The sequence below is a fragment of the Ovis canadensis genome, chromosome 13 (genome assembly GCF_042477335.2).
Source record: "Ovis canadensis isolate MfBH-ARS-UI-01 breed Bighorn chromosome 13, ARS-UI_OviCan_v2, whole genome shotgun sequence".
NCBI classification, from domain to species: Eukaryota; Metazoa; Chordata; class Mammalia; order Artiodactyla; family Bovidae; genus Ovis; species Ovis canadensis.
Genome location: NC_091257.1, coordinates 97319561 through 97346824, shown reverse-complemented (window position 1 = coordinate 97346824; position 27264 = coordinate 97319561). Strand labels below are relative to the sequence as shown.

At 47.4% G+C, this 27264-nt stretch overlaps 1 protein-coding gene across 5 annotated transcripts in view; it reads right to left on the bottom strand.

The window, feature by feature from the left end:
- The window catches only part of DOK5 (docking protein 5), a 146371-nt gene that overhangs the window by 78034 nt on the left and 41073 nt on the right, over positions 1 to 27264 (bottom strand). For 3 of the 5 annotated variants that reach the window (XR_011248049.1, XM_069547062.1, XM_069547063.1), the window contains exon 2: positions 2468 to 2575. The exons of the other annotated variants lie outside the window; for them this stretch is intronic. Coding sequence is in view for 2 of the 3 variants with exons in the window: in XM_069547062.1 (XP_069403163.1) it covers positions 2468 to 2575 (108 nt within the window). In the remaining variant the exon portion in view is untranslated. The remainder of the gene's footprint in view (positions 1 to 2467; positions 2576 to 27264) is intronic. 5 annotated transcript variants of the gene reach the window in all.

Genomic DNA, 27264 nt, shown 5'->3' with positions numbered 1-27264 from the left:
CAAGCAAGAGTTTTAAGGGCAGCTTCCCTGGTGGTCAAGCAGCTAAGACTCTGCTCTCCCAACGCAGCGGGCCGGTATTCAGTCCCTGTTCAGGACTAGAGCCCACAGGCCACAGCTAACGATCCCGCGTGCTACAAGCAAGACACGACAAAATAAAAACAAAACAAATAAAAATAAAGGTCTTTCATATTTTTTAAAAAAAAGTTTAAAAAGTGTCTGCTACGTCAGGCCCTGGTAAGGAGTAGAAGCAGATGTACCCGAAAATCTCTGCCCTTGGGAACCTTGTGTTTTGGTGGTATTGTAGTAAAGACAATAAGAAATAACTGAGCAATATGTACGCAGTATGAGAAGGGCTATAGCAGAAGCAGAGGGCGCGGGAGGGTGTAAGGACTGCATTTTAAATAAGGAGGGCAGGGAGGGGCTCACTTAGCGGAGCAACTTCAACAGTGACGACGACAAAGGAAGGATAGATCACGTGGACATCGCAAGGAGAGCCTCCCAAGCAGGGGGAAGGGAAATTCAAGAAGGGATGTGCTCGGCCGTCTACGGAGAGTGCAGAGCCCAGGGTACCTGTCGCAGGGCCAAGTGGGGCTGGGGAAACTGCGCCCACGAAGTTGAACAGGCGGCAGGAAGTGATGCGTGACGGGTGGACCATTGTACCAACCTGACTGAGCGTTCTGAGCCAGAGAACCATGATGCGATACGAGCGTCTCAGACAGACTCCAGCGGGCTGGGAGTCAGGCAGCGAGGTGGCTTGGACCACAGTGGTCTGTTGTTGTTTGCCACTCAGCCCTGTCTGACTCTGTGTGAGCCCATGGACTGTAGCCCTCCAGGCTCCTCTGTCCATGGGGATTTCCAGGCAAGAGCACTGGAGCCTGGTGCCGTTTCCTCCTCCAGGAGATCTTCTCAAGCCAGGGATCAAACCTGCCTCCCTCGCAAGTCTCCTGCATTGCAGGCGGATTCCTCACTGAGGCACCTGGGAAGCCCTGGACCACAGTGGTGAAAGAGAAAGTGAAGTCGTGTCCGACTGTCTGCGACCCGGCGGACTGTAGCCTGCCAGGCTCCTCCGTCCATGGGATTCTCCAGGCAGGAATACCGGAGTGGGTTGCCACTTCCTTCGCCAGGGGATCTTCCCCACCCAGGGACTGAACCCAGGTCTTCTGCACTGCGGGCAGACGCTCTGACCTCTGAGCCACCAGGAGAGCCCACAGTGGTAGACGATCCTATTTACAGAGCAGAAACAGAGATACGGACGTAGCGGACAAGCGGATGGATACCACGGCGGGCGGGCGCGGGCGGCATGGATACCACGGCGGGAGGGCGCGGGCGGCATGGATGCCACGGCGGGAGGGCGCGGGCGGCATGGATGCCACGGCGGGAGGGCGCGGGTGGGCTGGACTAGGGCGCCGGGACTGACACACACAGGCTACTGAGTATATGAACGGAACAGGCCCTAAGGAGAACCTACTGTACAGCGCAAGAAACCGCTCAGAGCTCTGCGGGACCTAAATGGGGAGGGATCCGGAACAAGGGGACGCGCGCGTGCAGCTGGTTCCCTTTGTGCACCGTAGAAACTAGCGCGCCATAGAGTAAAGCGAAGGTGCAGTCGCTCAGTCGTGTCCGACTCTGAGACCCCGTGGACTGCAGCCCCCAGGCTCCTCCGTCCATGGGATTCCCCAGGCAAGAATAATGGAGTGGGGTGCCTTTCCCTTCTCCAGGGGATCTTCCCAACCCAGGGATGGAACCTGGGTCTCCCACATTGCGGGCAGAAGCTTTACCCTCTGAGCCACCAGGGAAGATTCGATACTCCAATAAAAATTTTTTAAAAAGATATGCCAATAAAAATTTTTAAAAAGTGGAGTCATAACAGGTGAAAACTGGAAAGAAAGCTAAGTGTCTATCAACAATAAAACGGGAGGCTTCCCTGATGGGCCAGTGGTTAGGAATCCACCTTGCAATGCAAGGGACACTGGTGTGATCCCTGGTAGGGGAAGCTCCCACGTGGACAGAGCAGCTAAGCCAGTAGGCCACAACGACCTGAGACACCGCTCCAGAGCCTGCCAGCCCCAACTACGGAGCCCAAGGGCCCCAACTACTGAAACCCAGAGGCCACGCTCCACAAGAAGATGAGCTGCAGTAATGACAGGCTCACACAGGGCAACGGAGAGGAGCCCTGCTCACAACCAGAGAGAGCCTGCATGCAGCAACAGACACCCACCAGAGCCAAAAGACATAATAAATAAACAAATCTTAAAAAACAATAAAATGAATAAGCTACAAAAGATACAAATAACAACCACCAAACAGGAAAACAATGAGCAAGCAGATACTACTTTAGAGAAGTTACGTCCTTGGAAACAGTGATTTTTGTAACGTGGTTAAAAAAGCAAGACAAGTTTTCAGACTCAAAGAACGTGAGTTCTCTAGTTATGAACAGACGTCTGGAAAGCTACAATAATTGTCTTACCTTATGATAACACCTAAAATAGGCGGCACGTTCATCAGAAAATTTCTCCAGTCTTTTTGGACCTTTGCTGGACGCTTTCTTGAATACTAACCAACATCGTTGATAAATCTGGAAGTGAATACAAAGACAGCTCTCAGCACCACAGCTGACTCAGATATTACTGGCATTTGCATTTAAATGTTTTTTTTATGTTTTCACCTATAAAATATTCATAAAGCATAAATGTGATGTTGCTTTGGGAAAACAAAATTTTAAAACCCCAAACTGTTTTCACAATGGGTGTATTATGCCCTTCTGAAAAATCACTGGAATCAAAAGGAAATAAGTATTTAGAGGCACATAACTTCATTCTTTGACAACATTTCAGAAAAAGTCCCAGAGATAAAAATCCCAAATCAGCACAAACAAGACGAGCTTTTACAGCACATGCCATAATTTCAAGCACCGTTATTTATGGGGATCACAGCCTGATATACTCCAAAGGCTTGAAGACCTACAAAGGGACAGCTCCTGAGTGTCATGGGACAGTCCTCACACCCGATGGTCAGGAGCTGGGCCAGACAGTAGACTAGCTAATAAATGGGGATGAACACCAACCACATTCTCCTTCAGAAAATTCAAGCCAGAGACTCAAAGATTATTGCCAGGCTGGGCTGCAGACCAAGTTAATACTGCAACATGTTAAGGGCCCTAAAACCATGGAGACAAAAGTGAGAGAGTAATTCAGTGGGCAGAGGACGGCCTTTAAACAACACGGTGCTCAGAAAACTGAATGGGTGTGCTCAGCCGCTCAGTCGTGTCCGACTCTGTGACCCCATGAACCGCAGCACGCCAGGCCCCCCTGTCCATCACCAACTCCCGGAGTTCACTCAGACTCACGGCCATCGAGTCCATGATGCCATCCAGCCATCTCATCCTCGGTCGTCCCCTTCTCCTCCTGCCCCCAATCCCTCCCAGCATCACAGTCTTTTCCAATGAGTCAGCTCTTCACATGAGGTGGCCAAAGTACTGGAGTTTCAGCTTTAGCATCATTCTTTCCAAAAAACACCCAGGACTGACCTCATTATCAAAATCTTAATCCATAAAAGAAAATGTTGCCACATGTAACTCATCAAAATTTAAAACTCTGGCTATGCGAAAAATTCTGCTGAGAGAAGGAAAAGACAAGCTGGGAAAAAAATATATATGTGCAAACCACATATCTGACATAGGATCAGTATCTGGAATTCACAGAGTCCTCAAACTTCAACATTAAAGAAGCGCACAATCCATTTACAAAATGGACAATAGACATTTCACCAGAGAGAACACACAGGAGCTCAAGAGGCGCATGAGGAAATGCTCACCATCAGTAAGCCTTCAGGGAGACGCAAATTAAAACCACAGTGAGACTCTGCGAACCAACGGAACATGGGAATCACAACCACAACCGTTAGGACCACAGTGAAACACACACCTATCAGGTTGCCTCAGATAATAATAATACCACCAAGTGTTGACGAGGATGCCAGTAGACTGTGTTGCTTTAGCACTGCTGCCGGGAATATGAAATGCACGACTCTGAAACGCAGTTTGGCAGTTCCTTAAGGAACTAAGCAAGCAACACAGCACTTAGAGCTGCACTCAGGGATCTAGGCCGAGAAGCGAGAACTCCCCGCACACAAAACCCAGGAACATCGATGTTCACAGCAGCCGGATTCGTATCAGTGCAAAACTGTACACTACCCATCTATTCTCCACCCGGGTAAACACGCAAACGATTTGGGGAACAGTCACACCACAGCACGCCACTCAGCTATAAAAACAATTTGAACCCGTCTCCAGAGAATAATGCTGCCTGGGGGTGGCAGGGGGGCGGGGGGGGGGGGGCGCGGTGTTCGGGTATGGAGCCAAACACGAAGGTTGCATACTGTATGGCCACATTAAGAGCATTCTTGAAATGACAGAAGTACAGAAATGGAAATCAGATTAGTGGTTATCAGGGGTGAGGCCTGTGTGAAGTGGGAGCAGGAGGGAGGAGGGGGTGCCTATAGGGGAGAGAGATGGGGCCCGGCAGTGATGAAACTGCCCTGTATCCTGACTCTATCAATACTATTGTCTTGGTTACAGTGCATTGTTGGGGAATTTCCTGAGGGTACACCTCGAAACGCAGGGGACGAGGACTCGATCCATGGTCGGGGAGCTAAGATCACACAGCTCTAGGGGCCAGTACGCTGCATACACCGCACCCACTGAGCCGGACATTCGCCTGCTGCAGCAAAGATACGCCTCGGCCAAATAAACAAATTAAACCACTCACTTCGGTTCAGTGCAGTCGCTCAGTCCTGTCCGACTCTTCGGACCCCATGAATTGCAGCACACCAGGCCTCCCTGTCCATCACCAACTCCCGGAGTTCACTCAGACTCACTTCCATCGAGTCAGTAGTGCCATCCAGCCATCTCATCCTCTGTCGTCCCCTTCTCCTCCTGCCCCCAATCCCTCCCAGCATCAGGGTCTTTTCCAATGAGTCAACTCTTCGCATGAGGTGGCCAAAGTACTGGAGCTTCAGCTTTAGCATCATCCCTTCCAAAGAAATCCCAGGACTGATCTCCTTCAGAATGGACTGGTTGGATCTCCTTGCAGTCCAAGGGACTCTCAAGAGTCTTCTCCAACACCACAGTTCAAAAGCATCAATTCTTCAGCACTCAGCCTTCTTCACAGTCCAACTCTCACATCCACACGTGACCACAGGAAAACCATAGCCTTGACTAGAGGGACCTTAGTCAGCAAAGTAATGTCTCTGCTTTTGAATATGCTGTCTAGGTTGGTCATAACTTTCCTTCCAAGGAGTAAGCGTCTTTTAATTTCATAGCTGCAATCACCATCTGCAGTGATTTTGGAGCCCCCAAAAATAAAGTCTGACACTGTTTCCACTATTTCCCCATCTATTTCCCATGAAGTGATGGGACCAGATGCCATGATCTCCGTTTTCTGAATGTTGAGCTTTAAGCCAACTTCTTCACTCTCCTCTTTCACTTTCATCAAGAGGCTTTTCAGTTCCTCTTCACTTTCTGCCATAAGGGTGGTGTCATCTGCATATCTGAGGTTATTGATATTTCTCCCAGCAATCTTGATTCCAGCTTGTGTTTCTTCCAGTCCAGCGTTTCTCATGATGTACTCTGCATAGAAGTTAAATAAGCAGGGTGACGATATACAGCCTTGATGTACTCCTTTTCCTATTGGGAACCAGTCTTTTGTTCCATGTCCAGTTCTAACTGTTGCTTCCTGTCCTGCATACAGATTTCTCAAGAGGCAGGTCAGGTGGTCTGGTATTCCCATCTCTTGAAAAATTTGCCACAGTTTATTGTGATCCACACAGTCAAAGGCTTTGGCATAGTCAATAAAGCAGAAAGAGATGTTTTTCTGGAACTCTCTTGCTTTTTCCATGATCCAGCAGATGTTGGCAATTTGATCTCTGGTTCCTCTGCCTTTTCTAAAACCAGCTTGAACATCAGGAAGTTCACGGTTCACGTATTGCTGAAGCCTGGCTTGGAGAATTTTGAGCATTAGTTTACTAGCATGTGAGATGAGTGCAATTGTGCGGTAGTTTGAGCATTCTTTGGCACTGCCTTTCTTTGGGATTGGAATGAAAATTGACCTTTTCCAGTCCTGTGGCCACTGCTGAGTTCTCCAAATTTGCTGGCATATTGAGTGTAGCACTTTCACAGCATCATCTTTCAGGATTTGAAATAGCTCAACTGGAATTCCATTACCTCCACTAGCTTTGTTCGTAGTGATGCTTCCTAAGGCCCACTTGACTACACATTCCAGGATGTCTGGCTCTAGGTGAGTGATCACACCATCGTGATTATCTGGGTCGTGAAGATCTTTTTTGTACAGTTCTTCTGTGTATTCTTGCCACCTCTTCTTAATATCTTCTGCTTGTTAGGTCCAGACCATTTCTGTCCCTTACCGAGCCCATCTTTGCATGAAATGTTCCCTTGGTATCTCTAATTTTCTTGAAGAGATCTCTAGTCTTTCCCATTCTGTTCTTTTCCTCTATTTCTTTGCATTGATCGCTGAGGAAGACATTCTTATCTCTTCTTGCTATTCTTTGGAACTCTGCATTCAGATGCTTATATCTTTCCTTTTCTCCTTGGCTTTTCACTTCTCTTCTTTTCACAGCTATTTGTAAGGCTTCCCCAGACAGCCATTTTGCTTTTTTGCATTTCTTTTCCATGGAGATGGTCTTGATCCCTGTCTCCTGTACAATGTCACGAACCTCATTCCATAGTTCATCAGGCACTCTGTCTATCAGATCTAGGCCCTTAAATCTATTTCTCACTTCCACTGTATAATCCTAAGGGATTTGATCTAGGTCATACCTGAATGGTCTAGTGGTTTTCCCTACTTTCTTCCATTTAAGTCTGAATTTGGCAATAAGGAGTTCATGATCTGAACCACAGTCAGCTCCTGGTCCTGTTTTTGTTGACTGTATAGAGCTTCTCCATCTGTGGCTGCAAAGAGTATAATCAACCTGATTTCGGCGTTGACCATCTGGTGATGTCCACGTGTAGAGTCTTCTTTTGTGTTGTTGGAAGAGGGTGTTTGCTATGACCAGTGCATTTTCTTGGGAAAACTCTATTAGTCTTTGCCCTGCTTCATTCTGTATCCCAAGGCCAAGATCCGACTCAGCCAAATAAATGAATTAAATACATAAATCTAAAAAATACTGTGTTGTTGTTTCAAAGATATTACCACCAGGGAAACTGGTTAAAGAATATACGGTCTTTGTGTAATATTTCTTACAACCAAAAGTGAATCTACAATTATCTTAAAGCAAAACACTTATAAATTTTCAACAGAAAAGTGCAGAGATATTTAACCAAGATCTCAAAAATTACAGCCTAATCTAAAAACAGTTACCTACTTCTTTTGCTATCAAGCTGAAGTCTAATTAACACTAGACTAAGTAACTTTAGAAAACCAAATGGCTAGAGTCATCGGTAAGAGTTCGAACACCGAATCCTTTTCAGGATGGAGAATCACTCATGGAGATAAACACGTGGGGGGCTATGGCTGGCAAAGAGAAGACTTACCAATATCTCTCTGGTGTCTGAATAACAGATGAGATCACTGGCTTCCTTAAAACCTAACCACCAGAAAAACACTATAATTACAGTGGGAATGACTGTCACTCTGATTTTTCAAATAAAGGATGTGTAAAATGGGTTTCTCGCCACCATTCTATCATTGGCAGCTCCTTTCTTCTGGACACGGCCAGGAAATTTTGTTAGAGACAGCGTGCTAAGGTATGCAAGAAATATGCATACTACAAGGAAAAGAACATTTTCATCAAAGAGGACATTTTATATTTCCAAATTATGCTGTAACTTTTAGACCCACTCTTGAATGACAGCATTTCTACTTTAAAACAAAGTTCTTCATTTTCTTCAGGGTCAAACCACATTTGTCTGGCTTCTGTCTGAAGTCTGTCACAGGCAAGCTAAAGATTCCTCAGTTTGAGCAGGCCTGACGCCTTCATCTTCGATCCATCCACATTACTCTTACAGGATTTTTGTTTTTCTTTTGTTTTTTTTTTTAAGTAGTAAGAGCAAAAGTGCAGTGTTATAATCAAATAACCGCCAAAGTACTATTGTATAAATTCAAATTTATACAGAATAAATAAATTTGTAAAAATAAATTTATACAAATTCTGTATTGGATGCTGCTGCTCTGCTTTGCTCAGTTGTGTCCGACTCTTTGCAACCCCGTGGACTGTAGCCCACCAGGCTCCTCGGTCCATGTGATTCTCCAGATAAGAATACTGGAGTGGGGTGCCATTTCCTCATCCAGGGATCTTCCTGACCCAGGCATGGAACCCAAGTTTCCTGCATTGCAGGCAGATTCTTTACCACTAAGTCACCTGGGTATCCAGGCTGTACTGTATAAATATTGTTTATAACTACTGGCTGGAAAGTCACCCTGGAACAGATTAAAACATGCTGGCTCATCAGGAGATAAGGAAAATTCCAACACTAGGTTTATGAAAAGAGGGAGTTGAGTGATTCTCAAGCAGTAGTCCAGCCTCACTCAAGATAATTACTAATTATGCAGACTCCTAGAGATTAGCCAAGGTCAACTGCATCAGGGTGGGGCCAGACAAATTGGCTGTTTACCACATTCCCCAGGAATTTTGCTTACTAATTTTCAAACCAAAGCATGAATATTCATAAAGACTTGCAGACAAGCCAGTGCTCCCCGGAAGGACGGCCAGCAAAGACTCCTCCAGCAACTGCTCCGCCCACAGTGAGGGCCTCTGAGTGTGCGACGTCCTTTGAGGACAGTGGGCTCGTGCACGGAGGGGCGGGAGATGCTGTCGTAAGACTAAGAGACAGTGAAAGTGAAGTCGGCTGAACCACAGCAAACCCGTTTCACCTGCCCTACACTCTTGGTCTAAAGAACAGAACAGCCACCAAGTACCAGAGAATTACAGACTTTCGCTCCATGTTTCAGGATCGGTGAGAGGGGACAAGGCAGGAGGACTCACTGAGGACAGCGGCGCGTGGGGACGAGCTGGGGTGACTGACACGCTCAGAGGGCGACAGCTTGAGAATAATCTTGCTTGCTCACTGGCAGAGGGCAGCGTTTCCTTCTTAAATGAATTCTTCCAATGATCTCCTTCATAGCACATCTATGGACTGTCTATAGTACTTTTTAGTTAACATTTTTCTTTCAACTGATTTTTTTAACTGAAGCTTTTTTATCCCAACTGTGACAGCAAAGTGTAGTTTCATGGGACAAGAAGCGTAGGAATCCTAATGATTAGCCTGCATGCTAAGTCACATCAGCTGGGTCCCTATGGATCCCCTGGACTGTAACCCGACAGGCTCCCTTGTCCACGGGATTCTCCAGGCAAGAACACTGGACGGGCTGCCACGCCCTCCTCCAGGGGATCTTCCCAACCCGGGGATCAAACCCGAGTCTCCAGTGTCTCCTACACTGGGAGGTGGGTTCTTTACCAGTGGCGCCACTCTTAAGATCATTTGATGACAGAATAGCTTGATGTTGGAGTATGTCACCTGCTATACATTAGGGCTCTGCGTTCTCAGCACAACTGGCAGTTTAGACAGTTATGGATTTATTGTCGGGTGGGGGGAGGGGCGCCGTCCTGTGCATCGTGGGATGTTTCAGAGCCTGTTTGGGCTTCATCAACCGAATGCCAGAAGCACGCTTCCCCTCTCTGTTGACACTGCCGCGTGTCCCCTGGGGGGAGGGGGAGGGGTGTAAAGTCAGAATCACTATTATACATGAATTCACACTGATCTGAGATTGCAGACTGGAAGAATATCTTCAACGTCCTGGACTCGGACAAGCCAGTCCACACAAGCCACTGTCGAAGCATCAACAGACAAGCGCATCACAGGGTTCTGGCCCCCCAACGAGGGCGTGGCCACCCACTCCAGCATTCCTGCCGGGAAATAATTCCCGTGGGCAGAAGAGCCTGGGGGTCTACAATCCATGCGGGCGCACAGAGTCCAACAAGACTTAGTCACTCAACAACAACAATTCTACAGTGGGAAGGTGTATTTGCCAGGTCGGGCGGGGCGGGGGGGGGGGGGAGGGCGGAGACGGTAAGTTAGGACTGTTTTCTGTTCCGCCAGAATCTTATTTCTGTAATCGAATCAATTTTCCCTCTTCTCCAGGCAACTCCAGGAGTTGGCGATGGACAGGGAGGCCTGGCGTGCTGCAGTCCGTGGGGTCGCAAAGAGTTGGACACGACTGAGCGACTGAACTGAACTGAACCAGGCATTCTCTCCACCTCAGCCATATCATGTATCCTCATCATATATAAGCCTCATTTCTCACATTCTAGTCCGATTTTTATTTATTCTCCAAAACAAGTCAAATATTCTCCTTGTCTGGGGAGTCACTATCAACACCAAGCATTATCCCAAAACTTTCTGCAGGCAGAACGCTAATTCCTTTTTGTGCATTATCTCAACTAACTACCCACGGCCCCATAAAACACAGGCTATTATTCTTCCCATTTTACAGCAAGGAAATAGACCTTAGTGAGGTTCCTCACTGGGTGTTAGTTACTCAAGGGCATGAAACTAGAGAGACGAGCCAGCATTCCAACCTTGGTTTGCCTGATTCTGGAGAAAAACCTCTTAACCATTCCTCCAGGATTTTCCCAGAAAAGCTGGTCTCCTAGAGACACTCAAACTTCTGCTAAGGGTCGAGCCGTCTGTAAGAAGCTGATTTTCTTGCTTATCATAATCTATAAAGAGACATTTAGTTGTAACCATATGCTCTTTCATCTGGACGATGACTTTGCCGTCTAGCTATTTCGGTGTGACATTTGCATTTGTGATTTTAAGCTCCCTGGCACCAAGCGCTGGCCAAGAGGGAACATTTTTAATGGAGTATTTCTGCAATTGGGGTCTGAAGACCCTATTCCGGGACTGCAAGCCCAGCAGTTTGTAAGATGTGTTTTCTTTTAAAATAATTCCACCCTCTGCTTAAGTGACAAGGTATTCAGGATCCCTGACCGCAGCTCAAGGACTCAGCTGTGCCAAATGCTTCTGATCATGTGCTAAGTGTCTCATGCAAGTTCTGGGTTTCACATGGCCTTCCTCCCTCCCTGTCTAACCTGTGGCTGCTCGCTCTTCACAGCTGCAGGTAAACAATGTCCCAGCTCCCCGGCTCCCTGGATGCGCGCAGTCGGCACCCAGCACCCCACCGTGGCCCCTGGCGCCCGGCCACAGTGACCCACGGCCCGGCCAGTCCTGAGCTCCTCTGCGATGGACGAGCACCAGTCCAAGGGCAAAGCCGACAGCCTCAGGGACGGCACTGGGTGATGCTGCCCGACTGCCGCGGTCTCCAGATAATCCTTCCACAAGATGAGGATTCCGACCGAGGTGACCTCTGAGACCGAGGCGGTTACAACACTCTAGCCTAGTGAAGGGCTGAGACCGAGGCGGTTATAACACTCCAGCCTAGTGAAGGGCTCTGTCATTATGGGATTTCAGAAGGTGACGGAGAGTGAAAGTGAAAAGCGCTAGTCATTCCATCGTGTCCCGCTCTTTGCGACCCCACAGACTGTAGCCCGCTAGGCTTCTCTGTCCGTGGAATTCTCCAGGGGATCTTCCCAACCCAGGGATTGAACCCAGGTCTCCTGCACTGCAGGCGGATTCTTAGGGTCTGAGCCACAAGGTGACGGAAGAAGAGCAGAATTCTGTGATTTCACTGAATTGTAACCAGTAGGTGCTACCAACTTCACTCACCAAAATAACGAGCCGGTTCAGAATTATATATTTTTTGAGGAGAAAAAGCCACTTTAATGAGTAAACAGCATGAGTCTGTGCCTGTCATTTATATGCACCTTCATTTGTCAGGAAAGAATGTTGATTTGGAGAAGCTGCACAGTGGGTGCTGAGGTGCGTATTAAAATTCACTACAAAGGAAAAGTCCAGCAAAAGTGAGATAATTAATCATAAAATAAAATTTGTATAAAGAGGATTAAAAATATTTCAAAAGCATCCACAGGCAATAAATTAGCTCTGCAAACCCTCTGTTGATGTCAAAGTAAATTAACACAACCTTTCCAGGGGAGAAATTATGCCTACCCTTTGACCTGAAAATACTATTTCTAGGAACTTTCCCCCTAAGGAAATAATTAAGGAAATATGCAAACATATGGGAATAGGGCTCTTTGGTATAAAAATTGAGAGCAGTCTAAATGTTCCGGGGGACTGGCTTCGTTAATTGTGGCCTATCTGTAAACTGGAAATTGCCATCGTTAAAAGTGATGTAAAATAACATTCATACCATAGGATGTGCTATTAAGTAAGTTATTAAGTAAGAAACGTAGGTTGTCCCTGCTTTTTAGTCTGTTTCTACTCTAATATATATACTCAGTCTCCCCCTACCCACACACACACCAGGGGGAAAGTATCCGTTTCAATGGAAAACTGCACTCTCTAGCACACACATCCGGGAGCATCTGCGTCTGCTTCCGAGGGAAACAGTCTACAACTCTAAACTGTAGACCACTGAGAAAAACGTAAAATGACTCTGTTCCATAAAGATGCAAATTCTATCCCCTTCAGTAGAGGCTTCACTGATTTCCCTGCCCCCGTCACGGAGCCAGCTCAGCCTCCTCTGGAGCACACATTTCACTATGCTGCTTATAAAAATGTGTGAGCTCACTGGCTTCCCCTTAGAACTAGTTATAATATTCTGTGCTGTTCTCTCACTTAATGAGCTAATTAGAATCTTCAGCACATGCTCTTTCTGCATCTGTATGTGAGTCATGATACGAACAGTTAACTGTTTTGAAAACTAGTTTTTAATACAATCCATCAGTCACTGAGTCCTGTGTATTTCACCTACTGGCTGAGCCTGGAGTATCTCCTCCCCTCCCCGCCGCAGGGACCATGGCCCTAATCTGAGCACCACCTCCTGAGCTTCAGAGCTCCCCTGCGTTCACTCTTCACTTTCCAGTTCACTTCCTGCAGTACCTCTGGAGTGATGCTTAAAACCCTGATGTGACCACATCAACCCACTGCTTAACACATTTCTGAGGCTGCCTGTTGCCTTTGGGGTACAAACCCAAGTCTTAACGAGAGATTCTAGAACCTGCAAAAGCTGGCCCCACCCTACCCTTTTTGCCTTATTTTGTTGATTTCTTCATTTATATAGTCTCTACTTAGAACCATACACATATATTTTTAGTGGTGATCAAATAAGCAATATGAGATTATTTGGGAAAATTCTCATGGAATCAATATTCTGGCCACACATGAGGACCCTTCCCTTGTCAGACAAAGCTGAAAAGGGAAAAGTGATGGCTCCGTCCCGCCTCTCCCCAGTTCTTTCTGTGCCCGGACGGATCCACAAAGTGGGAGGAAGAGAAGTGAGGAACGGGAGCCCTGCCCGAAGCCATGCACAGTGGCATGTCCTCATTCAGCTTCTATTTTTAAGCAGCCTTAAGGAAACAGCCAGACAACTCTAAAGAAATGCTAGAGAATCTTGACTACTGGCTGGGCATTCTATTCAAACAAAAAATTGGGGAGCAGATATCACTCATGAACTCGGCAGTCCCCAACCTTTTTTGGCACCAGGAACCCATTTTGTGGAAAAGAATTTTTCCGCGGGCCAGGGGAGGGGGTGGTTTGGGATGATTCAGGAACACTACATTTATTGGACACTTTATTTCTAATCTAATGCTACGGCTGATCTGAAGATACTGGTCTGCAGCGGGGAGGCTGGGGAACTCCTGCATTAATTCATCAGCAAACACTCACTGCGTGCCTACCATGTGCCAGACGCCGTTCAGGTACGAAGGACGGGGCTGCAAACAGAGTGGAGGAGCCTGCCGCCGTCACTGGGCTTCCAGACGCGATATGACGACAACAGACGCACGGGCACATCTGGGAGCGCACGTCTGGCAGTGCACAGGCAGTGACAGGCTACGTGGGCTTCCCTGGTGGCTCAGGGGGAAAGGGTCTGCCTGCCAACGCGGGAGACGTGCGTTCAGACAGAAACATGCCCTGGCATGGTGAGCCATCGGGATTCCAGAGAAGCCAGAGCTGGTGGAGGCGGGGAGGCTGTATGCGTCTAACTGCAAAGACTCTGACTTGTTCTCTGCATGCAATGGGAAGTGAGATGAAGGCTTCTGAATGAAAGTCGTATAATCCAGTTTAAACTAGCTAGGAGGTTGCTGCTGCAATAAATCTCATGGTGCCCTGAGCCGGGATGGAAGCGAGGAAGCAGATGAGAAGGGGTCCACATCAGGACACATTCTGAGAGCAGAACCAACAAGACTCGCTGATGAGGCTGGAGGTGAGGATGCAAGTAAGGAGAGCCAGGGGTGATTCCAAGACTTTTAGCTCAAGCAAGTAGAAGAATGGAGTTTATGTTAGCGAAGCAAGCAAGCCTGGCAGGGAACCAGAATCTGCAGGGAGAATGCAAAATCTGATGGTACATATAAGGAGTCTGTCGTGCCTGTTAAACATCTAAGTTTTATATATAAACATTCTATTATTAAACATGAGGACTGGTCAGCTATGTGTATATTGTATACATAAGCCTAAGATACAAGATTTTATTGTACTTTTTAAATAAACTGATGGCACCATCTTCCCTACAGGCTTATTGGCAGAATGGAATGAGTGCATTTAAAGGGCTTCTGCCGCCTGGGGGACCCGTTATAGAGGTCGGCAGCTCACACCATCCAGCCAGGAGGCGACCTGCCTGCAAACAAGGGCAACGCATGCTCTGGTTCCTTCGTTTACTCACTGTGAAGCGCGTGAAAGCCGCTCAGTCGTGTCCAACTCTTTGCAACCCCATGGACTCTAGCCCAGCAGGCTCCGCTGTCCATGGGAGTCTCCAGGCAAGAATACTGGAGTGGGTAGCCATTCCCTTCCCCGGGGGATCTTCCAAAGCCAGGGATTAAACCTGGGTTTCCTGCACTACAGGCAGATTCTATACTGTCTGAGCCGCCAGGGAAGCCTATTTATTCATTAACTTCACAAGTATTTCCTGAGCATCTACTATGCTCCAGGCCCTGTTCCAAGGACTGAAGAAATGAGTCACTTTCTCTTGTGTGGAGTGAGGATAAATAACGATAATAATACCAAGCACATACGATTACTATGAGGACTGAACCGGCTAACATTTACACACATCTCCGTGAACGTCATGCAAGTTCTGGTTTCCGCTTCCTCGTGGGTAGACAGATGATGCGGTCTCCGCGCCCGGAGCACAACGCCCAGCACGTGATCGTTGCAGCCACAGACTGCACCTGCGGGACACCGTGCTTTGGTAGGATGCTCCGCACAAGTATTTGGCGAAGTTAAAACAAGAAATGATGTCGTCGTGGCTTCCAAAAGTCTGTGAGTGGGCACCACAGCAAAATCCCCGACACTGAGTTCCCGCGTCTCAGCTTGGCTCCCCACAGGCTGCCCGCTGCCGGCTGGCCAGGCCTCCCCGCGCACCACTGGCGCCCCAGCCTCCAAGTTCCGCGGGCCTCTAACGAGGGAGGAGAGAACGTGCTGGAAGGCTCTTCCCCTTGCTGCTCAGGGGCTGCCTCCTCTCATCCTCCAGGTCGCACGTGAAATTCCTCTGTCACTTGGCGACTGCTGTATAGCCAATCACCCCGGAGCTGAGAAGCCCGAGAGAGCAAGCGCGTTTCCCCCCTGGTGAGCCCGGCGGTGCACGGGGCTGCCCTGCCGGTCTCACCTGGCTCCTTTAAGCAGGGCCCTGCACAGGTGAGCGGTCAGGGCAGGGCGCTCTGGGGCTCGCCTGGGGTGACCGAGCTCTGCAACTGCGTGGCCTCAGACTCCCCGGCTTAGCTGGGGCGTGTGTCCACGGAGCGAGCGGAATGGTGACACCGAGGGGCCTTCATTCCCGCGGGGCGGGGCTGGGACCTCTGTCCCCCGTGATCCCGCCGGTGCGGCAGTGGGCTGGTCTCACTGCCACCGACCATCGCTGAGGATCCTGACCCCTGACACCACCCCCGTGGGGAGAGGGGTGAAGACCTCGTGGGTGCGGGGAGGGGTGTAGGGACGCCGCCGTCTCCATGACACCGCAGTGGGCGTGGCTAACTAAGGCCTGGCGAGGGGAGAGGCTGGGCTCCCTGCCTGGCCTTCCAGGACACCAGCCGGGGACAGAGGACCCCGTTACAGTAAACATTCTTCTCTGACGGGATCCTGTTGAGCCAAAGGTAACCGAGAAACGGCAGGCACAGGAGGAATGTCTCTGGCTCCCCCTTTCTGCCTAAAAGTAAGGCAAGGATTTCTTTTTCAACTGACATGCATTTACACGTGTAAGGGGGCTTCCCTCTCTTAAACCAGGAAGACAAGAGATGGCACCAAGATAAACCTATTTAACCAACCATACTGAACACTCTCTTCTACAGTAAAAATGTTCTAGTCATCTACATGCAACTTACCACCCTGAGCTGCTCAAATTCCCTTCCCTCTGTCTAGTCACTTCTCCATAACTCATAGCTCACTGTTAAAACGGTGTATAAGATTCCAAACCTAAAGTTACATCCAGTGTAGACGGAATGCTCTAAACAGCCCTGCTCAAAGCCCCAGCGCACAGGTCAAGAGTCACGGCGACGTAAGAAGTGGCCAGGAGCTTTCCTGGGGTTCAGTGGTTGAGAATCCTCCTTGCAAGGCGGGGGACACGGGTTCAATCTCTGGTCAGGGAACTAAGGTCCCACGTGCCGCAGAGCAACTAAGCCAGCCCACAGCAGCTAGACCCTTCCTGCTGCAGCTAGAGGGTCCGTGTGCCTCCGGAACGACCCTGCACGCCGCCATCAAGACCCGGTGCACCACAACCAAGACCCAACGCAGTCAAATAACGAAAAAATAAACATTTTTTTTTTAATGGCCAAACTCTTTTGTAACAGAGTATTCGGGTTTCCTTCTAGCTTCTTTCTTTCTTGTTTTGATAGTTTGAGAGAGGGAGACATAAAATGGACAGAAAGGACAGAAAGAAGCTATGAATCTGGGCACAGCCTGGAAAATAACAGGCAGAACACAAATCTGAGCTGGGACAAATAAAGGACGTTTAGGAAGTGGAGTAACTAAAATAAAATCCCAAGCCTGCTTCTTTGGATTTTCACTTCTTTCTCTGTTTAGTCCCCAGCGATATGAAGACGCAAATAAAATCTGTACGCTTTGAGTCAGTTAGTTCACAATGCCCAGGGGCTCCACCTAAGAAGGCAGAAGGAAATGTTTCACTCACAGAAGCTCATAAGGATGGGAGCCCAGACTCCTCACTCAGCCTTTGCTGGTATGGACGTGGGTGGGGGCCCATCAGCCTTTGCTGGTATGGACGTGGGTGGGGGCCCAGTCTATTCTGTGATTTTGGGCTGATATCAGAAGAGATATTCTCTAAAAGTTTTCTGTGTTGCTCAGCTGAGCCATTTCCAGGTCATCCTTGGATGGGAAAATTTTGGGGGGGGTGGCGGGAAGGGGAGGTTCTCTCTGTACCCACTGGCATTTCTGATGTGCTGGCTTCTCCAGCAACAACTTTCGAATATATGACAAAACAAAAACCTACGGAAATGACCGCTGTGTCGGTCCTCGAAAGCCGAGACCTCTGGGGATTTCCCTGGTGGTCCAGTGGTTAAGACCCTGTGCTTCCACTGCTGGGGGCGTGGGTCAATCCCTGGCTGGGGTACTAAGATCCCACATGCCCTGGACACAGCCACAAGGTTTTTCAAAAGCTGAGGTCTCTAGCCAATCTGCCCTCTCTCCACCTTTCAGAGTCTTCTTAGTTTGATTTATAGATAAAGTCCAGAGTTTATATTTGTACTTAGCAAAGGAAATAGGGGAAAGTGTGTCTATTCACTTATTCCAGAAGAAGCAAGTAAATATTTTTATAGCCTCCACGTAAAACACTTTTACAAGCCTCTGCTTGTGGCACGTTTGCTGATAGTTCATCTCACAAGCCCAGAGTCAGGGCAGATGGAGACAGTCAGATTTCAAGGTAAAGGTCCCGGAAGTAATGGAGGCCTTGAATATACTCACAACCCACCATGATGTCACCTCCTCAGAAACACGTCCCACCTACGAAATCGAAAGCACTCTCCTCCCCTTCCTTGCAACTTCAGGGTTTGAAATCATCTTGCTCACTGATTTGTCTGTATACTTTTGTTTTACCTTCCTCCCTAAAAAGCAAAAAAAAAAAAAAAATCATATTTTGTCTTACTTTGAATTCTCAGGACCTAAGAGAGTACAGTCTCTCATTCTTTTTAAATAATTGAGTGCATAAATGAATGAGCAAATTTAAAAAAATAGGAAAATCCATACTCGGCACTCATGAGCCTTCCACAATTTCATAAACAATGCCCTTAGATATCAAAGTACCTCAGAATGGACCTGACATTTCAAAAAAAAGCCTTAACATCTTTATGCAAGACAGTATTAAAAAATAAAAAAAAACTCAAAATATGTAGAGCACACATTCAAATTATACTGACAGACATGCTTTGAAAAGAAACAATTATAAAACCACATTTGTCCTTAAAAAGTGCATCCTGCAAATGCCATCATCTACACCTGCAGCAAGGTTCTGGGGGCCATTGGGCACATCACTGCTTTTAAACATCAATGGGTTTTTGTTCTAAAACCACAGACCCTCAAGATGACTATGATTCCCTAGAGACTAAAGCAAATATTTTCCTGTATTTAGAAACAGGCTGTAGCCAAGCTGGAGAGACATTTGCCATGACAAAAAAAAAAAAAATTAATTTCCAATTAGGGAGTTTTCCTTAGAAATGCTACTTCTGAAGCTGAGCCACTGTCATGATTTCAGAAGGAAACATTTCAGCGCGGCGGGCTCTCCAAACGCCCCCACGACGGGACACAGCACAGAGACAGCTGTTCCAGGAGGGGCTCAGTGCCGAAAAGCAGAACGCCCCTCCAAGGAAGGAGGAGACGCGAACCCCATGGTCGAGAAAGCACTCTTAAAACACACACACACCTGGGACAGATGTTGCCAGAAAGGGGCAGAAGGCTGAAGAAGAGTCGCGTAAAAACGTCTCAGCCAGGAGTCCAAGGCGGTCGGGGGTAGGGGACAGAGGAAACGGTTTCAGCTCGTCAGGGCTACTTTACAACAAAGAGGCAAATTTTCAGAGATTATTCTTGTTGTGAAGAGATGGGATATTGACCGCACCAGAAGATGGGTTGGTTGCTTGCTTGCTTCGGGAGTTTTTCCAGTTAGTTGATTAATCTGCTCTTGGCTGTGCCGGGTTTCTCTCCGGCTGCGCGAGCGAGGGCTGCTCGCTAGGACGTGCAGGCTTCTCTAGCGTGGCTCCCGGGCCCCTCGATGTGCAGGCCTCAGTCGCTGGGGCTCCCGCGCCCCAGGGCACAGGCTCAGTCGCTGGGGCTCCCGGGCCCCAGGGCACAGGCCTCAGTCGCTGGGGCTCCCGCGCCCCAGGGCACAGGCTCAGTCGCTGTGGCGAAGAGCTTCCTTGCTTCAAGGCACGAAGCAGATCCGGGTCTGAAGCCAGGTCTCCTGCACTGGCAGGCGGGTTCTTTACCACTGAGCCACCAAGGGCGCCCTGTTCCTATTGATTTAATTACAGACTGTTAGGGAACAGTGTCTAAGTATCAGATTATTAAAATGTCATGAAATGGCCTTTTGCTCTGTACCATGCAGTTTAAAAAGCCAACCTACGTCTGAATGACAGAGGCCTGTAGGTGACCATTAGAGCTGTGTGGTCAGTGGTGCTCAGCTCCAGCAAGTGCACCCCCGGGGGACATGTGACGGCGTCTGGAAACAAATCTGCTTGGCTCAGCTCGGAAGATGCTGAGCAGTGCCTGGGGGTAGAGGCCAGAGATGCAAGGCCTACAGTGCCAGGGCCGGCCCCACTGAAAAGAGTCATCCGGCCCTAAAATGTCCGTAGTGTTGAAGGTGAGAAAGAGAAGGCAACAGCCCTCTCAAGATTAAAGCCTTCATCCCAGATCTAGAAGGACTCATTGACCAGAGTTAAGTCTGCTTGGTGAATTATAAGTGCTCTGAAACCAAGTGCTGTCACGTTGAAAACTGAACGTCAAGATGCCCAAACATTTCTGTTAACGTGATATGTTAGGGTCAGGTAGACACAGATCCTGACAGGCTGAGACATGCCCGCAGTCCCAGGAGGACGTGTTTCAAACTTCAAAGGATTTCTGAAGTCAGGCGGCAGTAATTAGTGCTGGGCCAGGAGGGCTGGATAGAGCCAGAGGAGCTGCCGCTCAGGCTGCAGGCCTCCGAGCCTCCTGGCACCCTGCTCAAACGTGAGCCTTGCTAGGAAAGTCCCTGCCGATCAAGGTAGGGAAAACAGGCGAAAGAGCGGCACGGTGGAGCCCAATCAGGAGGAAAAGAGACGCGCAAAGGCCGTGAACGGTGGCAGTCCCCGCACACGAAGCCTCAAGTCTGCCGGAGACGCGTACCTGGCACCCAGGCTGGACACATAGCCCGCAGTCTTCTCCACTTCCGGGCTCCTTTCTTTGCCAGAACCATCCCCACCTTCCTGCCGGCACCTCAGGGGAAGGCCTCTGTGTGTGTCAACCCTCCCATTTCATGCCCTCCAACATCCGTCCTTAGCTTCCACATGTCACGTTAACTCCTCCAGAAAATCGTCACTTCCTGTCATCCCCAGTATCAAACCAATATACATACAGACCATGCAAAGAAGCATAGGCCGCAGAAGTCGGGGGCACAGTCAGGAGACTTCCCTGGCGGTACAGTGCTTACGAATCCACCTTGCAATGCCAGGCACGTGGGTTCGATTCCTGGTCTGGGAACTAGGACCCTACATGCTGTGGGGCGACTAAGCCTGGGCACTGCAACTACTGAGCCCGCACTCCCGAGCCCACACCCTGCGGGGAAGAGGCAGACGCCCCGAGGGGCACCCCCGCACCGCACCTGAGACAGTGCAGCCAAGTCGCAATAAAGTACACGAAGATAAAAGCCAGCCTACCTAGGCTCAAAGGTTGATCGCAGAATGTGCATGTTGTGTGACTTTGGGCAAGCTGTTAAACCCGCTGTTTCTTCATGGGATAACTAATTGTCACAGGACTCATCCCAGAGGATCCACAGAGTTCCTGCATTTAAAGCACCTTGGAACAATGGTTGGCACATAATAAACCTCTAATCAACGACAGACACTCTGAGTAGGGGCTTTGTCTATATGCTTCATTGCTTCATCTTCAGTTCTAGCAGTGCTGGCTGTATTGTAGGAACTCGATAAACAATCGCCAGAGGCCCCTCTTATGCAACACACCCAGAGCATTTTGACCTTCCACCATCATAAACAAACTGTACTTCATGGTAACTGTAATTTTCTCTTTTTTTCTAGACTGTAAGTTCTGAGAGGGCAGTGCTTGCTGCTCTAAGTATTGGATCGTAGTGAACACACATCAAAATAGTTCCTAAATGAAATAAAGAAATGAATCTATGTCTAACTTCAAGAAAAAATACAACTGAATTATACCCATTATCTCATAATAACCTATGATGGGATATAGACCTTCCCAGCTGGCACTAGTGGTGAAGAACCCGCCTGCCAGTGCAGGAGACTTAGAGATGCGGGTTCGACCCCTGGGTGGGGAAGATCCCCTGGAGGAGGGCATGGTAACCCACTCCAGTATTCTTGCCTGGAGAATCCCATGGACACAGGGTCAGAAAGAGTCCGACAGGACTGAAGTCGGACACGACTCAGCAGCAGCATAATGGAATAGAATCTGTTGAAGACTCAAATTGCTGTGCTGAACATCTGAAACTAGCACAATCTTATAAACCAACTATACTTCAATAAAGTAAGGGAGAGAATAAGGAAGACAGAAGAGCCGGCAGCATCCATATTCTGCTTTCCTATGAACTTGTCTCTTCTAAGCCTTACTGGAAATGCTTTTGCTTTTACAAAGGATATGAAGAAAGGGGAGCTTTTCCACTAGAAATTAACTGGAAACCAGCTTCCCCAAGACTTCATCTCCAATAGTAACATGTGGTGGCAAGAGGTCCAACTTTCATCCCACTTGTACCCAAGGCCAACAGGAAGCTGCATAGAAAGCTGCTGAACATTACAAGACCCGGGAACAGCATTCTCATTCCGATTAGTTATGAAATGAGGCAAAGCTGGTGACGTCTCTCCCCTATATCAACTTTTCCTTAGGTGTCCTAACTATAATAGATTTCACTCAGACTCATCCAAAATCTAACAGCTCCCCTGCCTCATAAGCCAGGTTCTATTACAGCTTCAGTCTTTTGGAGCTCTGAGATCCTACAATTAGAATCAACGCTGGCTCAAGACTCATCCGGATAAGAATTTTAAGATTCAGTGTAATGCTTTTCCAATCCTACAAGATGAGCAAAAATAAAAACACTAACATAAAAACCCATAATATAATTTCACATAGTGATAATGCTGGACCACAAAGTTGGCTCTAAGCAAGTAATTAATTAGACACCTGATGAATTATGAGTCATGTTCTCTGTAAGACAAAAACAAAACAATTGCTGAGTAAAGTCAGAACAATTCTTTACACTCGGTCCAGAGATAAATGTTTCCCCAGGGTCTTTATAACAGACGGGAGTACAATTTGGACACTCTCCACGGAGGGCAATTTTGCAAGATCTTTCTGACTCAGCAATTCCACTTGCAAAGATTTACTTTACCCTTACACGCTTACATGTGTGAAATAATGGCTGTGTAAGAGTACTCACCGTGGCTTGTAAAAGCAAGCCAAAGATTTGAAACGCCTAGAATACCATCAGGGAGTTGGTAGGGTCCCTTGGACTGCAAGGAGAGCCAACCAGTCCATTCTGAAGGAGATCAGCCCTGGGTGTGCTTTGGAAAGAGTCGGACAAGACTGAGCGACTGAACTGAACTAAACTGAGAGAAAACCATGAATGTCAGTTGTTAATAAGACTGAGACAACTGTACATCCACCAGAATGACTGTCTTCTCCAAAAGTGAAAAAGCCAAGTGAATACCTAGAGGAAATGAACACATATGTCCACACAGACACTGGCACATAAATGTTCAAGCAACACTATTCACAATAGTCAAAAGGCAGAAACCATCAAATGCCCATCAACTGAAGAGAAAAAAAAATGTGGTATATCTATACAACAGAATATTATTCAACCAAGAAAAAGAAAGAAGTTCTGATACCTGTCACAACATGGATGAAGCTTGAAAACATTTTACTAAGTGAAAGAAGCCAGACACAAAAGATCACATATTGCATTAATTTCATTTGCATGAAATGTCCAAAAGAGGCAGATCCATAGAAACAGAAAGTAGATTACTGGTTTCCAGAGGCGGAGTGGAAGGGACAACTGGGAGTGACTGCCAGTGGGTAGGAGATTTATTTATGGAGTGACGAAAATGTTCTAAACTTGGATTGTGGTGACGATTACACAGCCTTGTGCAGGTGCCAAAAATCATGGAACTGTACACTTTCATAAGCTTGAATTTTATGGTATGTGAACTGTACCATAAAGCTGTTATTAAAAAAAATAAGTACACCTTTAAAGACTTGTGGGACTTGGGGGTAAAATTCAAAATAACTATAGTACGCCTGACACAGCCTGCCAGCAACAAAAATGTGATCACTTTGACCTTGAGCATTTACTAATGGCCAGTCACCTGATCAGTCACCTGACCGAGAGTCCCTTGGACTGCAAGGAGATCCAACCAGTCCATCCTAAAGGAGATCAGTCCTGGGTGTTCTTTGGAAGGAATGATGCTAACGCTGAAACTCCAGTACTTTGGCCACCTCATGCAAAGAGCTGACTCATTGGAAAAGACTCTGATGCTTGGAGGAATTGGGGGAAGGAGGAAGAGGGGACGACCGAGGATGAGATGGCTGGATGGCATCACCGACGATGGACGTGAGTCTGAGTGAACTCCAGGAGGTGGTGATGGACAGGGAGGCCTGGTGTGCTGCGATTCATGGGGTCACAAAGAGTCGGACATGACTGAGCGACTGAACTGAACTGAGTCACCTCATCAGGCTTATCTTCTTAAATTCTTATGACTGCCCCATGATATAAAGAGAAACTCTTATTATTACCATTTCAGAGGTGAGAAATTGAGGTGTAAGATATGTGAAGCAGAAGTAAAGAGCAATTCTGGTTCAAGAACCCACACTCCTGTCCATCAGACGATCTTCCCTCGCTGAAGCATTTAATCCGTTAGTGTCTTTATTACAGTTGAACCTTGAACAACTCTGGGGTTAGAGGCATCGACCCTCCTGCCAGTCAAAAACCGGAGTGTGATTCTACAACAAGCCCTGCACACCTGGGTTCCGCATCTGTGGATCCAAGCAGCTGTGGCTCATGTAGTACGATAGTGTGTATTTACTGCAAAAAGCATCCGCATGGAAGCGGACCTGCGCGGTTCAAACCTGCGTTGCTCAAAGGTCAAGTGTGTAACTATGGCTCCAGCCTTGAACATCCAAATGCTCGAGCAGTTTTTAGGAAGCTGAGTGGCAGCTATGAGTTAGTACTTTTCATTAGAATTTTACCTTTGCAAACGACTTGGTACAGATTTAAAAAATGATGGAATCTAAACTGAGCTGAAATCTAAGCACGTTTTCCTCTGACACTGATAGGAGTCCAGCACTGGGTCACGATGAGACGATCTGTTCGACATGCCGAGATGCCCTGACTCTGAAAGACGGGTCCTACAAGCCAGAGAACCGTCATTTCTCTCGTGCTGCTGACCGTGGGCTCCCGGCCGCCATGCATTGCCTTACATTTTATCGCCCTCTGTTTACAGTATCTGCTGCTGCCGTTTAGTTGCTAAGTCAGGTCTGACTCTTTGCAACCCTGTGGACTGTAGCCTTCCAGGCTCTTCTGTCCATGGGATTTCCCAGGCAAGAATACTAGAATGGGTTGCCGTTTCCTTCTCCGGGGGATCTTCCCGATCCAGGGATTGAACCGGCATCTCTTGCATTGCAGGCAGAATCTTTACACTGAGCCACCGGGGAGCCCACTTAAAAATATGCATTCCTTAATTTTTTTACTGTTTAAATTTAAAATGTGCATTTAAGGCAATCGATGATATGGAAGAGCAGGAGGCTGCCATTTGGCCATTCTAGCAAGTGACCACCCAATTACCATTCTCTTTTTATTAAACAGCAACAAAAGCCCACGCAATGCTCCACCTGAGGGACTATATTTTTTAGGCTTCTCAGTAAAGCCAGTTGGCTAAAATACTGACCAAGGATATATAAGAAGTTTTGTGTTCTGTTAAAATTGTTTTGCATTTCTGGCCCTTCCTACTTCTGTGTAAGAGGTGTGATGCATGGAGCTCCGGCAGCCATTTTGGGTCATGAGGTAACCTTCTGGTTGGAAGTCCCTAGGAGGATGACAGAGCAGACACAGATGAAACCTGCTTTCCTGATGACCTTGGAACTATTATACGAACTTTGAATTATTTTCTATGGAAGAAAACTAAATTTCTACTTAGTAAGTTACTATGATCATGAGTTTTCAGGTATAAGCAGACAAATCTAATTCAAAAAGTAGCATCAGCCTACCCTTCTATTTATATATGTATACGTTTTAATAAGGGGCTTCCCCAATGGCTCAGTGGTAAAGAATCCGAGGCAGAAGACACAGGAGACGTGGGTTCAATCCCTGGATCAGGAAGATCCCCTGGAGGAGGGCATGGCATCCCACTCAGTATTCTTGCTGGATGGAGGAGCCTGGCAGACTACAGTCCATAGCGCTGCAAAGAGTTGGACACGACTGAAGCTACTGAGCATGCGTGCGTGCTTTAATAAAGAGGATCATACCAAGTATTATACTCCATAACTAACTCCTTTAGTTTCCACTGCAAAACAAGTCAAAGGCATCTCTCCACTGCAATACGCACAGCCCTAACGCCTTCTTTTGAATGAATGTGTAGCTTTCCACTGTTAAAGTTTCTAGTTGTCCCTCTACAACCGTTAACCACGTTGTTAAATTCTTTTTTTCAAATGCTGTTTCTGAAAAGAAAAAAATCTATTTCTACTCAGCGCTGCCTTCCCAAGGCATTCAGTTTTATTTTGCTCTGAGACAAGCAATTCTGCTTCCCAGCTTAAATTCTGGGAAACTAACAAAAGGCCTTTGGGGGTTAGCATCCCCCACAGCAAGCACTGGAGCGCGTACCATCTAATAACAGCAACGTGAGAGGCCTGCCCTTGGGTGTCACGACGACACACGGTCCTGTAAGAGGACGGGGGCTCAGGGTGTTCGTCTCGGGAGCAACCAGGGGACTGCAAGTTTAAAGATGCTTCATAAAATCCTGAGCATAGGAATGCACACTTAAGATGGATCTTCATTATTCAAACCCCACAACAGCCATTAATTGTCAGAGAATGTGCCAGTCACCAAGTCATATCTGACTCTTTGTGACCCCACGGACTGTAGCCTGCCTGTCTCCTCTGTCCATCGGATTTCCCAGGCAAGAGTACTGGAGTGGGCTGCCGTTTCCATCTGCAGGGGATCTTCCCAACTCAGGGATCAAATCCACGTCTCCCATATTGCTGGTAGATCAACAAAATAAAATAAAACACTTTTAAAGCCAATTCTCGGAGAAAAGGCAGATTCTGAACCACAGAGCCCAAATTCTCCCATTGGACTTAGAGCTGCAATTGTTTAGGTAAAACACATCTCAGGTATCATCCAGAGACCAAATCCATGTTTCAGGCAAGTTGCTCCAGCTTTCCATTTTTGAGAGAAAAATTAACCAGGGGAATTTTCAAGATTGCTCTTTCTGCTGAAAGTGCAATCATTTCAGCATCCTTATCAGAAGTACACAGAAACCGCAACTATTTTGAACCACTTCTCCGTAAGAGACAAGACCAGGCAAAATACACCTTAACAGACACTGTCTCTGATAAACAAAATCTCATTATTTCAGAGACAGTACCTGTTTGCAGTTAAGTAATTGATTTTTAAAACATTTCCACCTCTGAGTAAGAAACTGCACTCACCTTTCACACTGGTGTTCTGAAAGCAAAAGGGAAAAAAGGCTGCTTTCTGATAACAGGCAGCCCCACAGTTTTTTCTGGGAGTGTAGACACAGCCGTGTGCCAGAAAAGATTCTATTATTGGAAGATGGACTTGCTCCAGGTATTTCTGAAAAGCACAGTTGTGATTTAATTACGTGGCTTGGGAAGCATCCAGCAATTGGACATCTTTTTTTTGTGCTTCCAGTTGTGAGTGTGTGTGTTTAACCAAGTGTACTTTGTGCCAGATTCTCACTTGATTTATAATCAAACCACAAGTCTGCAGCAAGAAAGTTCCGATC